At 48.1% G+C, this 13,736-nt stretch overlaps 2 protein-coding genes across 6 annotated transcripts in view; both read left to right on the top strand.

Moving 5' to 3' along the window:
* The window catches only part of LOC100471155 (T-cell surface glycoprotein CD1a), a 30,186-nt gene continuing 16,450 nt past the window's right edge, over positions 1-13,736 (top strand). Inside the window, exons 1-6 of one of the 4 annotated variants that reach the window (XM_002930815.4) lie at positions 4-489; positions 1,045-1,311; positions 1,811-2,089; positions 2,272-2,550; positions 2,880-2,970; positions 3,118-3,679. In XM_002930815.4, coding sequence (XP_002930861.3) covers positions 429-489; positions 1,045-1,311; positions 1,811-2,089; positions 2,272-2,550; positions 2,880-2,970; positions 3,118-3,208 — 1,068 coding nt within the window. In that variant the 5' untranslated portion in view covers positions 4-428 and the 3' untranslated portion in view covers positions 3,209-3,679. Of the gene's footprint in view, positions 490-1,044; positions 1,354-1,810; positions 2,090-2,271; positions 2,551-2,879; positions 2,971-3,117; positions 3,680-13,736 lie in introns of those variants that run through there. The other 3 variants (XM_019793616.2, XM_034667335.1, XM_034667336.1) reach the window with 3 other exon arrangements.
* LOC109488341 (T-cell surface glycoprotein CD1a-like) lies at positions 10,461-13,728 on the top strand. 2 transcript variants are annotated; one of them, XM_019793617.2, is made up of 6 exons: positions 10,461-10,607; positions 11,316-11,582; positions 12,235-12,492; positions 12,693-12,971; positions 13,305-13,395; positions 13,543-13,728. In XM_019793617.2, exons 1-6 carry the CDS (start codon positions 10,547-10,549, stop codon positions 13,619-13,621), a joined length of 1,035 nt encoding a protein of 344 aa, XP_019649176.2. In that variant the 5' UTR covers positions 10,461-10,546; the 3' UTR covers positions 13,622-13,728. The 2 variants fall into 2 exon arrangements, with proteins under 2 accessions (XP_019649176.2, XP_034523230.1); XM_034667339.1 differs by having other exon boundaries at positions 11,316-11,606.

Below are 13,736 nucleotides of genomic sequence, written 5' to 3'. Positions count from 1 at the left end.
TCCCTTCTATCTGCAAGAAGGGGTGCTGCCCCAATCACAGCAGGTTCCAGTGCTGGGTGCAGGGAGCTGTGTGTTTTTATGGGTTACTGTCTGGATGAGAAGAGAAGGCATGAGAGGTGGAGGGACTTTTCCACGCTACACAGGACCGTTGTTCTGTAGCATTTGAATTAGGGGACGGGGAGCAGGATGGAAGCTGGTGACGGGCAGAAGCTGGAAGCCAGAAGGAGACTCAGACCAGGAGGGGAAGCGAGAGTCTGAGTAGGTGTCCAGAGTGGAGGGAGGAGCACAATTGCATTGTCGCAGAGATTCAGGGAAGGCTGGTGTTCGGAGAAGGAAGTCAGAAGAGAGTGCTGTGTCTAGGGTAGGTTGGGTAGAACAGACGTCAAAGACCTACTTTCTAAGAGAAAGAAAGAACATCTGCAAGTACGATGCTGTTCCTGCAACTTGTGTTGCTGGCGGTTCTCCTTGCAGGTGGTGACAGTGAAGACGGTGAGATCTCCGGCCCTGCCCTGTGGGTGCATGTGTGTGTGATGTGTGTACATATGCCTGTGTGTCTGTATGTGTGCATATGTGTGTAAGTATGTATGAGTTTGTGTGTATTTGTGTATAGGTGTGCAACTCTGTGTGTGCCTGTAGGTCTGTGTTTGTATATGCATATATGAGTGTCTCTGTGTCTGTACACATGTGTGCATTTGTATCTGTGTATGTTTGTGTAAGAGTGTGTAAAGTTGTGTAAATTTGTGTGAGTTTGTAAATGTGTGTGTTCGTGAGTGTATGTGACCATTTGTGGAGTGGGTCCCCACCAGATAGCTGGGGAGGGAGAGTGCCGGCCCAGTTCCTCCCTGAGCCTCCCGGACTCCAGTGCCCTGTGCTCTTTTGAAGGGTGAGTATGAAGTCTGGGGCTCTGGGGCAGCGCATGTCTCCTGAGACAACCATGTCTTCCTGTCCTCCAGATTTTGGTTCCCCTCCCTGCCACCTACTTCTCCTTTTTCTCTCTTTCCCAATGACCTCCCCTTCCAAAGTCAATCTGTTCTTTTTCCACAGCCTTCCAGGAGCCAATCTCCCTCCGAATCATCCTGACCTCATCCTTTTACAACCGTTCCTGGACACAAAATCAAGGCTCAGCTTGGGTGGATGGGCTGCAGACTCATGGCTGGGACAACAAGACTGGCGCTTTCATTTTCCTGTGGCCTTGGTCCAGGGGCAACTGGAGCACTGAGCAGCTGAGCAAATTGGAGAAGTTGTTGTACACATACTACATTGGATTACGTCAAGTGTTTCAAGACCATGTCCGACAATGGCAGCTTGAATGTAAATTCAGTTTCCTCAGGGAAGGAGGGATGGAGGTGGCAGGTGTGTGTGTGTCTTGTCTCCCATGACCACCACTTTTCTGGCCTCCAACCAGGCACCCCCTTGTCCCTCACTCTGTGACTGACGATTGATCTATGCTTTTCTCCCCATTCAATCCTAGCAGCAAATTCTGTCCATGCTTTCCCTGTACCACACTATACTCCCTTCACCCTAGATTGTTTTTTATCCCCAGATCTCCTGCTGAGCCCTTCCCTATTCTCTGCCTACGTACTTCGTGTCTCTCCCCCAACCTTTGTTCGTTCCTCTATCACTCACCTCTGCCTCTGCCTCCAGGGACCACAACTTCTTCTCTGTGTGAGCCTCTGTTAACCCAAAATGTACTCCGTTCACTCCAATCCCATGAACTTTCCCCTCTGCTTCTGCCCTCCAGGGATTCCACTCATCTTATTTCATCTCCTTCACTCCCCCTGTCCTGTAACTCACAACTTCTCTTCCCCAGATCCATTTCAGGTGCAGCTGGCAGAAGGCTGTGAGCTACACTTTGGGGAAGCATCAGTAGGATTCGTGCGGATTGCTTATCAAGGGGCAGATCTCGTGAGCTTCCAGAACTTGACATGGTGGCCATCTCCAGAGGGAGGAAGTCGGGCTCAGGAGGTCTGCAAACTATTCAATCAGTACCATGTGTTCAATGAGGGACTACACACACTCTTTAGTGACTCCTGCCCCCAGTTCCTCTTGAGTCTTCTTGATGCGGGGAAGGCAGCTCTCCAGCGACAAGGTCAGTCCTGCTCCCACCCTCCATGAATTCTCTACTCTGCACTCCTAAATTTGCATCATTCCCTCAGGGAAGGAGCCAAGGGGGGGGGTTGGTGACAGGTTTCTAGAGGTAGAAAGATATGTTTATCTAAAGTGATGTGAAGATCTACCCTCTCAGTCTGTGAATATCTCCTGTGTCTGCAGTGAGGCCAGAGGCCTGGCTGTCTGCTCACCCCAGTCTGGGTCCTGGCCATCTGCTGCTGGTGTGCCACGTCTCTGGCTTCTACCCCAAGCCCGTGTGGGTGATGTGGATGCGGGGTGAGCAGAAGCAGCGGGGCACCCAGCGAGGCGACGTCCTGCCCCATGCTGATGGGACGTGGTATCTCCGAGTGACCCTGGACATGGAGGCCCGGGAGGCAGCTGGCCTGTCCTGCCGAGTGAGACACAGCAGTCTAGGAGACCAGGACATGGTCCTCTACTGGGGTGAGAAAGAGCTGGACCTGGCTGCAAAAGGGGGTGGTTGGTGTTAGAGCAGAGGATGAGAGGCAGATGGAAATTTGGGTTGCTAGGGATTCTAGACCAAAAATGACTAAAATCAGTAAACCAAGGGATGGAGAGCTAAGGGTGGAGGCCCTCTAGATGTGGGGGATTCAGAGGGTTGGGTGAAGGTCCAACTCTGAGGAGGGATGGGAGAAGAGAGAGGAGGAAGGACAGCTGGTGAGCCGAGGGCGACACGAGCAAAGAGGACCAGGGAGGTGCAGGTCAACCTGGGGTGGATGGGAAGTGACACCGTCTGTGCTCCAAACCCACAGAGCAGCCCCACTCCATGGGCTTGGTCTTCCTGGCGGTGATAGTGCCCCTGGTGCTTCTGGCAGGTCTGGCGCTGTGGCTCTGGAAGCGCTGGTAAGTCTCTGGAGCCACCTTCCTGCTCTTTCCCATGCGTCTCCCCACCTTTCAGTCTGTCCTGAGCCCTAGTGCTCCCAGTACCCTGCCCCCCTGCAGTCCTCACCGCCACCTGCTGCAGACTGACTCCTCCTCCGTTCCTCCCAGGAAAACACACTGGAGATGTCCATGCACTGACCTCCGTTCTGGGCGAGATCCCAGCAGCCCAGGCTCCAGTACTTACCTAAACCCAGCTTAGTGGTGATGTTCTTGCAACTCTGTGTGCAACTTTGTCCTTCAGTTCTGCTTAATGATCTGTTGTCAGTTTAAGTTCAGTGTAATTTTGTGGGATTTGTTTGTGACCCGATTCTGGGAGTTTAAAATTCAAAATTTAACTCTGGTGGAATAAAGTCCCAGAACCTGCATGGGACGTCAGGCATCAAATCTCAGTTCCTCAGAGCCTTCCCTGATTTACTAGTGGAAACAGTGTCTGCCTGGTGAAAATTCCCTCAATGTTTCCTTGCACTTTGGTAAATCTATTTCTGACCCCACCCAGTGTTGTCCCCAGTGAGGTCCCTTCTCTCCTTCTAATGCTTAGTCCTCTTGAGATCAAAGTCCATGTTTTGTTTTCTTTCGTTTTGTTGTTTTGTTTTCAACTATTTGCATCCTTGGCAAGGTGTCTCACCTGGAATGATGTGCTCAATAAAAACCTGTGTTGGATTTTTGCCAAGTTTATAGGTTTTGTTCTTCCCCCCCCCCCGACCTGTTTATGGTCATTAAGATGTTTGATGCTCTTCTTGTTACAAGTCTTCCCATTTGACCAAGGGACTTCACCTCGTCATGGTTGCTTGTGTCATCTCTGAGACCCTGAGGAGAAACCCAGTTTTACCTGTGAACATTCCAGTTAGTTACTGCAGACAGCTATTCGAGCGGAGCTGTTGTTCCCAGGATTCTGAATCAAAACAAGAAGGTGGGAGGTTTGCTGTTTGTGAGGCTCAGGGACAGAAGCAGAGCTGTCACCTTGGGTCTGTTAGAAATACAGGGTCTTGGTCTCAGCTGAGACTCACGGAATCACACCTCGCCTTTTAGCAAAGTTGGCAGGGAGTTCACAGATTCATCAAATGTGAGAGGCACTGATAAAAGTGACGCCTGAGAGGTAGCAGTGCCAGTGTGTCTCTGTACAAAAATGACACGTTCCAGGAGAGAAAACCAGAGTGTTGTGCTCAGGAATGAATGTGGATCCAGCCAGGAGCATGCATACGGTGCCCCTGGCATTCATGACTGCCGTGTTACAGTCCCTGAGGTCGTGGACACTGAGCCATGGCTCCTGGTGGACATCTGGGGTTGGGTTCCAAGGAGCCTCTGTGTACAACACTTTCCAACTGGGGAGTACACAGCCTGGATTCATGTGTGTTTCTGTTTAAAGACAGCTTCTTAATATATATGTATTTCTAAATAATTCATTGCGTGCCATATTTCCCTATGCTGAAATACTAGCTCAGAAGTGCGACATTTCCCAGCTTGGGAACTGTGATCACCAGTGCCTTTGGGTTTAGCCCCACAGCTGTTGCCCATGGTGCTTTTAGAAACAAATGAGAAATAATCATCATCTCGTGAATCTGCAAGTATAGCTTCTTTCTCCCCTTCTCCTTGGTGTTATCCTAGTGTCTAGGTGTTAATTTGGTACTCTCTGGTGTGACTCCACATAGGTGTCATGAATGTCCTATTCCTTTACCTGGATTCCCTAATTGGTAATTCATTACCTCTGACCTCATGGCCCACAGCTCTGCATAGGAAGCCTGAGCAAGCCGCACCTGCACACGTTTGGTCATGAGGCACATTCCACCTTCTTGTGCTTAGGACAGAATTTAGCCCTGAAGCTCTGGGCTTCACAATCTTTTTAAATACTAAAATCACCAAGAAAGAGCATTTAATTCAGAAAGTGTGGCACCAAATGGGCCATGAGCAAGATAAGTGTTTACAGTGTGGGAATTAACATGGGAAGGTGGAGGGGATTTGGTTCAGTCTCACCAGGCAACACATAAGGTGGATGACACATTTCAGGACTCTCCCTCTGCCTCTGCCTCTGCAAATAGTGGTGAATGCATGTGTCTGGGGGTTACAAATCCACGTCAGCAGGCAGGCCAATCAGCACAGAAAGACTCCATGAATAATGAAGATGGACATTTTGTGAGCGATGACCCCCATGGCAGTGCGAGTGGAGACATCCATGGCTAGACTTCAGTTACTCTCAGTTTCATTAACTAACTCAACAAACCATTCTCAAGCCCTAACCATGTAGCTGGGACATTTTGAGTGTCAAGTAGTGGGGAGGAAAAGGTCTTTCGTGTCTTCGGAGCTTGAAAGTTTTGCTTTCCTGATTTGTTTACCTTCTTCATTGTGTTTCTATTTTCTTAATGCAAGAGCTAATGTGGGTTGATGTAGGGGAAAGGAACTTAGTTCTACTTTGTTTAGGGGCTGAGGGAGGTGACCAGGGCAGGAGAATGTTCAAAAGGACCACATGCAAGTTCTCAGCCCACATGTGAATATTTCTGGAAAATAACATTGAAATGGAAGACTTGGCAAAGGTGAATATAAGGGAAGGGGAGGTGCAAATCATGGGACTTCTGCAATCTTCCTGCCTGGATCAGACTGCTTGGCTGTTTCTCTAACTTCCAGGCCGCCTTGTTATTCTTGCATGGCCACCATGTAGTTTTTGGTTGGTTGACTCCACCCTCATGAGCAGCTCTGCGCTCTGATCAGCCTGAGGCCATCAGGAGAATGCATCCTTGACAATGAGACAGGCTTAAGGATAGACAGGTGAGCTGTGGTTCAGGCCAATCATCAGACAGTTGCCACTCATCCTCACCCAGAGGGATGGTGCAGGGCCCGACAGCTACTCTAGGTGGCACAGGTTCCATGAAGTCTGATTCTTGTGGTCGATGGAGGGGAAAGAGAAGCTCGCTCCTGTCCTGGATGATAAGGTGCAGGGTATAAAGATGGAAATAAGTACAATTGGTTTTTCATCACCAGAGAAGCAAGCCTGAGGATGAAATCTGCATGCAAGAAGGCAGAGAAATTGTATATGCGAAATTTGCTAAGTGCATAGACATAAAGTGTTCTCACCACAAGAAAGATAAAGAAAAGAAGAAACCAAACAAGAGGATGAGGGGGAGGAGCTAATTTGGTGGAGTGGTAGGAGGACCCCAAGCTTGCCTCAACCCTAGAACACAGATAGGTAAATAGCAAATCATTCCGAACACCCAAGATATCCACCTGAGGACTGACAGAATAAACTGCACAACCACAGGGAGACAAGAGGCCCCATCACGGAAGGTTGGAGGTGGGGAGTCACGCTTTTGGAGAGATACAATTATGGGTTCTATGGAGGGTAGGGAGCTCTGGTCTCATACAGAGGAGGAAGAGAGAGAGCGAGAGAGAGAGTGGGGAGAACACAGGGTGTCACACAAGGAAGAAACTTTTCCACAGCCATTGACCGGGAAAACAAGAGGGGTTGATTTTTGTGAAATTTGCAATCAGTGGGGCTCAAAGACCAGAGTTAGAGGTCCGAAGCATGGCCAATGTGGAGCCCAGTAGGCACTGCTGTGCTCTTGTGGAGAAGGAGGGCAGAAATCTGGGGACAGACAGCATGATCTGAGGATCCCCTGGGACACATGGGATAGAGTGAGTCTCCCCATTTCCGGTTCATCTGGGAGAGGTGGCAGCACTCTCTGGGGACAAAAGAGCTGGTCGGCAACATTGCCCTCCTCCACCCCAGAGCACTGACACTGAGACACGTGCTGCATGTGGCTAACCTGGACACAGGTTCTTTGCCGCACTTTACTACAAACTCCATGCCCCTGTGTTTCAGGGCACCTGCCCTTCTGGGACAAACCTGCACCGGTCTCAGTGTGGTGAGACCCTGCCCCAGGCAACCAGCATGGGTACCTGTCATGCCAGGTTCCTAACGTTTGGAGGTTTAAAACTCAGCAAGCCTGCCTGGGATGGAGCACAAGGCCACTGTGTTGCCTGGTGGGCAGAAGGTTAGGGCACAGATAGGGTGACGGCAGGGATCTGAGGGACACCTGGAACACACAAGGGGAGATTGTTCGCTCTTCTGGGAGGGCTTCCCTGAGATCAGGATCAAGGAATCCCTTCTCTATGGACAAGAGAGGGGCTTGGTGCCATTTCCCTGCCCCGCCAATCAGCATTTTTCACAGAGCTGGAACAAACAAACTTGAATTTGTGTGGAACTAGAAAAGACTCCAAATAGCCAAAGCAATTTTGAAAAAGAAAAAGCAAAGCTTGAGGCATCATGATTCTGGAATTCAGCTATATTACAAAACTCTAGTCATCAAGATGGTATGGTACTGGCAGAACAACAGACACATAGAACAATGGAACAGAATGGAGTGCCCAGAAATGGACCCACAACTCTATGGCCAACTGATCTTTGAGAAAGCAGGAAAGAATATCCAATGGAAAAAAGACTATCTCTTCAACAGATAGTGTCGGGAAAACTGGACAGCAACATGCAAAAGAATGAAACTGTACCACTTTCTTATATCATACTCAAAATAAATTCAAAATGGATGAAAGAACCAAATGTGAGACAGGAAGCCATGAAAATCCTAGAGGAGGACATAGGCAGCAACCTCTTTAATATGGGCTGTAGAAATTTCTTACTAGATAATTCTCCTGAGGGAAGGGAAAGAATAGAAAAACAAACTATTGGGACATCATCAAGATAAAAACCTCTGTACAGCAAAAGAACCGATCAATAAACCTGAAAGGTAACCTACAGAATGGAAGAAGATATTTGAAAAATGACATTTCCGATAAAGGTTTAGTATCCAAAATGTAGAAAAAAGTTACCAAAATCAACACCCGTAAAACTAATAATCTAGTTAAGAAATGGGCAGAAAGCACGAACAGACGTTTTTCTGAGGAAGACATGCAGATGGCCAGCAGACTCCTGAAAAGAAGCTCAACATCACTGATCGTCAGGGAAATACCAATGAAAACTACAATGATATAGCACCTCACACCTGTCAGAATGGCTAAAATTAACAACATAGGAAACACCAGATGTTGGTGTGGATGCGGAGAAAGGGGGGCATTCTTACACTGTTGGTGGGGATGAAAACTGGTGTAGCCACTCTGGAAAACAGCATGGATGTTCTTCAAAAAGTTAAAAATAGAACTACCCTATGACAGAAGACATGAAGAGACATTTCTCCAAAGAAGACATTCAAACGTCCAACACACAGGTGAAAAGATTCTCATCATCACTGATCATCAGGGAAATGAAAATGAAAACCACAATGAGACATCACCTTACACCTGTCACACTGGTTAATTTACAAAAAAAGAAAAAGAAAAGCACAAGAAACAAATATTGAGGAGGATGTCAAGAAAAAAGAACCCTTGCACACTGTTGGTAGGAATGTAATTGGTCAGCCACTGTGGAACGCACTATGGAGGTTCTGGAAAAAATTAAAAACAGAATTACTATATGATCCAATAAATTTTACTACTAGATTTTTTTTTGTATTATTGAGTATTTACCCAAAGAATGTGAAAACACTAAAATGAAAAGAAAATAGCACCCCTGGGGCGCCTGGCTGGCTCAGTCATTAAGCATCTGCCTTCAGCCCAAGGCATGACCCAGGGTCCTGGGATGGAGCCCTGCATCGGGCTCCCCACTGAGCGGGAAGCCTGCTTCCCCCTCTCCACTCCCCCTGCTGGTGCTCCCTCTCTCGCTGTGTCTCTCCCTGTCCAATAAATATATAAAATCTTTAAGAAAGAAAAGAAAAGAAAAGAAAAGAAAAGAAAAGAAAAGAAAAGAAAAGAAAAGAAACTAGCACCCCAATGTTTACTGCAGCACCATTTACTAAGTAGTCAACATATGGAATTAACTCAAGTGTCCACGGTTAGATGAATAAAGAGAAAAGATGTGGTATGTACCCAGAATGGAATATTACTAAGACATAAAAATAACTGGTCTCTCCATTTGCAACAACATGGTTGGAGCTGGAGAGCATGATGGAAAGTGATATAAGTCATTCAGACAGAGACAAACACCATGTGGCCTCGTTCATATGTGGAATTAAGAAACAAAACATAGGAACAAAGGAAAAAGTGACAAAGGAAAAAATAGACTCTTATCTACAGAGAATGTACTGCTGGTTCCCAGAGGGGAGGTGGGTGGGGGATGGGGGAAATCGCTGAAGGGGATTAGCATTACATTATTTCATGAGCACTGATAACATATAGAATTGCTCAATAACTATATTGTACACCAGAAACTAATATAACACTAATTAAAGGTTAACTATAGTGGAATTAAAAAAAATAACAAAAGAAAAAGTAACACCAAAATGTATATTTTTGGTTTATGTGTTTTTCTTCCCAAGTAGACTAAAAACTCCTGCATAAAGTGATTGCACTGTGAACACTGTATTTTTATCAGTGTAACACGATGCTTAGATCCAGGCACGTGCTAAGTGACTGCTTGGTGAGTGAAACTATACGAATGCAAGTCACTGAAGGGGCATTCTTCAGATGTTTCAATGTCCTGTGGTCTCTGTGATGGCTACTGGTTCCTCCCTAGGAATCATGGTGGGCTGGTGGTTGCTGATACTGTTAGACAGGCAATCTCGGGGGAATCTGGATAAGCAAATAGAGCAACTGTTAAAAAGAAACCCATGGGCCCGAAATGGTCCCTAGAGCCAGGTCAAGTCTCTAAACCTTGCTTTACCCCTAATCTAACTGCAGATTCCACCTGCCCCAGAAATGTTCACCCATCAGTAAGGAATTTTTTGGTCAGTACCACTGAGGTGACCTGTCACATGGGCCCTCTACACCCCCACGGAGGGGCGATCATCTGAATGATAACACTCCTGCTCTCCCAATTAAGGAAGATGACCTGCCCTGAAACATGACTTTCTTTTCTTTTGCTAACAGTTTCCTTCCTATAAAAACCTCCCATTTTTGCTACTTCTAGGAGCTCCCCTCTACTTGTCAGATGGGATGCTGCCCAATTCTTGAATCACTTAATAAAATCAATTAGATCTTCAAATATACCTGGTTGATTTTGTTTTTTAACGCAAGCAGGGAGAAGTCAGGGATGTGAATGAGCTGGGATGGGGGGTGAAAAGAGGAAGGAAATACATGGGGGTGTCACAGGGCAGGAGGCTCAGAGTGACAGCGGGGTCCAGGGCTGGGCGCTGGGAGCCATGTGTTTTCATGGGTTACTGACTGGGTGAAAAGAAAAGGCATGAGAGGTGGGGTGACTTTTCTATGTCACACAGGACTTGTTCTGTAGCATCTGAATTAGGGGACAGGGAGCAGAATGGAGGCTGGTGACAGGGAGAAGCTGGAGGCCACAGAGGATGGTCAGACCAGGAGGGGAAGCAAGAGTCTGAGTAGGTGTCCAGGGTTGAGGGAGGAGAACATTTGCATTGTCGCAGAGATTCAGGGAAGGCTGGTGTGTGGAGAAGGAAGTCAGAGGACAGGGGCTGTGTGGGAGTAGTTTTGCTAGAACAGCCGTCAAAGACTGACATTGTCAGAGAAAGAGAGAACACCTGCAGATACGATGCTGTTCCTGCAACTTTTGTTGTTCGTGGTTCTCCTCCCAGGTGGTGGCAGTGAAGATGGTGAGATCTCTGGCCCTGCCCTGTGGGTGCACATGTGAGTGTGCATGTGTGTGTGTGTTTGCCAGTCTTTGTGCCCTTGTGTGTCTGTATGGTGCATATGTGTGTGTAAGTATGTATGAGTTTGCGTGCACAGATGCCTTGTGTGCATCTGTGTGTGTCTGTGAGTGTGCAAGTCTGTGTATGTCATTGTGTACATGTGCTTGTCTGTATATATGTGTCTGGTTTAATATGTGTATGGGTTTGTACATGTGCGTGTGTGTATGTGTGTCTCCGTTTTTGTATACTTGTGTACATATGCACGTGTAGGTTCGCTTGGTAGAATATGTAACTTTCTGTAAGTTTGTAGGATTGTGTATGCATGTTTGTGCTCATGCACATCTGTGCACTTATGGTGTGTGTGTACATGTGTGCATTTATGTCTCTGTGTGTGTGCACTGGTGATATGGTCTCCCCAGCACACACCTGGGGAGGGAGAGTGCCAGCCTGGTTCCTTCCTGAGCATCCCCAAACCCAAGGCGTGTGCTTCTCTGAGAGCTGGGTACGAAGCTCAGGGAGCTGGGGCAGCACATGTCTCCTGAGACAACTATGGCTTCCTTGTCCTCCAGATTTTGGTTCCCAGCCCTGGCACTTTCTTTTCATTTCTGTCTCCTTCCCAATGTTCTCCTCCCCAATGTTCTCCTCTTCCAGTCTATCTGTTTTTTTCCACAGATTTCCAGTTGCCGATCTCCATTCGAATGATCCTGACCTCATCCTTCTACAACCGTTCTCGGACGCAAAATCAAGGCTCAGCTTGGCTGGACGAGCTGCAGACTCATGGCTGGGACAGCAAGACTGGCGCTTTCACTTACCTGCAGCCTTGGTCCAAGGGCAACTTCAGCAACAAGGAGCTGAAGGAACAGGAAAGGTCCTTGCATATATTCTCCACTGGATTTCCTCCGATATTTCATAACCATGTCCGCCAATGGCAGCTTGAATGTGAGTTCCGATTCCTATGGGCAGGTAGGATGGAAGTGGCAGGTGTGTATGTCTCCTTGAGTTCCTTCTTCCTCAGGAAAAAACCTCCACTGGCTTCTAAAGCTCACATCTCCCCATCATAAAGCTGAATTGCACCCAGTTGTGCTGGGGGGTAGAAGCCAGACCGTGATTCTTGAAAAGCTTCATGTCTTCTGCTATTTCCCACTCTTCTCATTGACCACAGGCTGTGCTCTCCTGTCTCCCACTAGTGCCTCCCATGACCATCCCTTTCCTGGACTGACTCCTTGAATTGTACTTTTCTCCCCATTCAATTCCAGCAGCACTGTCTCTCTATGTGTTCCCTGTACCCAATGCTCTCCCTTCACGCTAGATTGTTTTTACCCCAGCTCTTCCACTGAGCCCTTCCCTGTTCTCTGCCTACAACCTTCATGTTTCTCCTCCAACATTTATTCCTTCCTCAATTATTCACCTCTTCCTCTGCCTCCAGTGACCACCACTTCCCCTTTGTCTAAGCCTCCCCTCAAGCCCAAGTCTACTCATTCCCTCCAATCACCTGAACTTCTCCCTCTGCTTCTACCATCCTTGGCTTCCACTCATCTCATTTCATCTCTTTCACTTCCCCTGTCCTGTAACTCACAATTTCTCTTCCCAGATTCTTTTCAGATACAGGTAGTCAAAGGCTGTGAGCTGCGTTTTGGGAAAACATTAGAATGCTACCTGAGGATTGCTTATCAAGGATCAGATCTTGTGAACTTCCAGAACATGACATGGCAGCCATCTCCAAAGGGAGGAAGTAGGGCTCAGCAGATCTGCAAACTATTCAATCAGTACTACGTGGTTATCAATGACATCCTCCCACGTTTCTTCTTGGGTCTTCTTGATGCAGGGAAAGCATATCTCCTGCGGCAAGGTCAGTCCTGCTCTCTCCCTCCATAAGTCTCTATTCTGCAATCATACATTTGCAAAGTTTTATTTAAATTCAGGATAAGATGGGGACATGAGGGAGAGGGGATGGTGGTGACAGGTGTCTAGAGGTAGAAAGATGTGTTTATCTAAAGTGATGTGAAGATCTACCCTCTCAGTCTGTGAATTCCTGTCCTGTGTCTGCAGTGAGGCCAGAGGTCTGGCTGTCCGCTCACCCCAGTCCGGGTCCCGGCCGTCTGCTGCTGGTGTGCCACGTCTCTGGCTTCTACCCCAAGCCCGTGTGGGTGATGTGGATGAGGGGTCAGCAGGAGCAACGGGGCACCCAGCGAGGCGACGTCCTGCCCCATGCTGATGGGACGTGGTATCTCCGAGTGACCCTGGACGTGGTGGCCCGGGAGGCAGCTGACCTGTCCTGCCGAGTGAGACACAGCAGTCTAGGAGGCCAGGACATGGTCCTCTACTGGGGTGAGAAAGAGCTGGACCTGGCTGCAAAAGGGGGTGGTTGGTGTTAGAGCAGAGGATGAGAGGCAGATGAAAAATTTGGGTTGCTAGGGATTCTAGACCAAAAATGACTAAAATCAGTAAACCAAGGAATGGAGAACTGAGAGTGGGGGCCCTCTAGATGTGGGAGGGTGCAGAGGGTTGGGCGAAGGGTCCATCTCTGAGGAGGGATGGGAGAAGAGAGAGGAGGAAGGGCAGTTGGTGAGGCAGAGGGTGACACGAGCAAAGAGGACCAGGGAGGTGCAGGTCAACCCGGGGTGGATGGGAAGTGACACCGTCTGTGCTCCAAACCCACAGAGCAGCCCCACTCCATGGGCTTGGTCTTCCTGGCGGTGATAGTGCCCCTGGTGCTTCTGGCAGGTCTGGCGCTGTGGCTCTGGAGGTGCTGGTAAGTCTCTGGAGCCACCTTCCTGCTCTTCGCACATGTCTCCCCACATTTCAGCCTGTCCTCAGCCCTCCGCCTCCCAGTAACCTTTCTCTCTGTAGTCCTCATGTCAACATGCTACAGAGTGACTTCCTCCTCTGTTGCTCCCAGGAAAACACGGTGGAGTCCTCAGTGCAGTGTCACCCCTTGGAGTGAGATCCCAGCATCCCAAGCTCCAGTACTTACCTAAACCCAGCTCAGTGGTGATGTCCTTTTAACAATCTGTGCAACTTTGTCTTTCATTTCTCCTTAATCATCAGTTGTCTATATACGCTTAGTGTAATTTAGCTTTNTTTTTTTTTTTT

This window comes from Ailuropoda melanoleuca, chromosome 8 (assembly GCF_002007445.2).
Source record: "Ailuropoda melanoleuca isolate Jingjing chromosome 8, ASM200744v2, whole genome shotgun sequence".
Classification (NCBI taxonomy): domain Eukaryota; kingdom Metazoa; phylum Chordata; class Mammalia; order Carnivora; family Ursidae; genus Ailuropoda; species Ailuropoda melanoleuca.
This window is presented reverse-complemented; position numbering and strand designations above follow the sequence as displayed.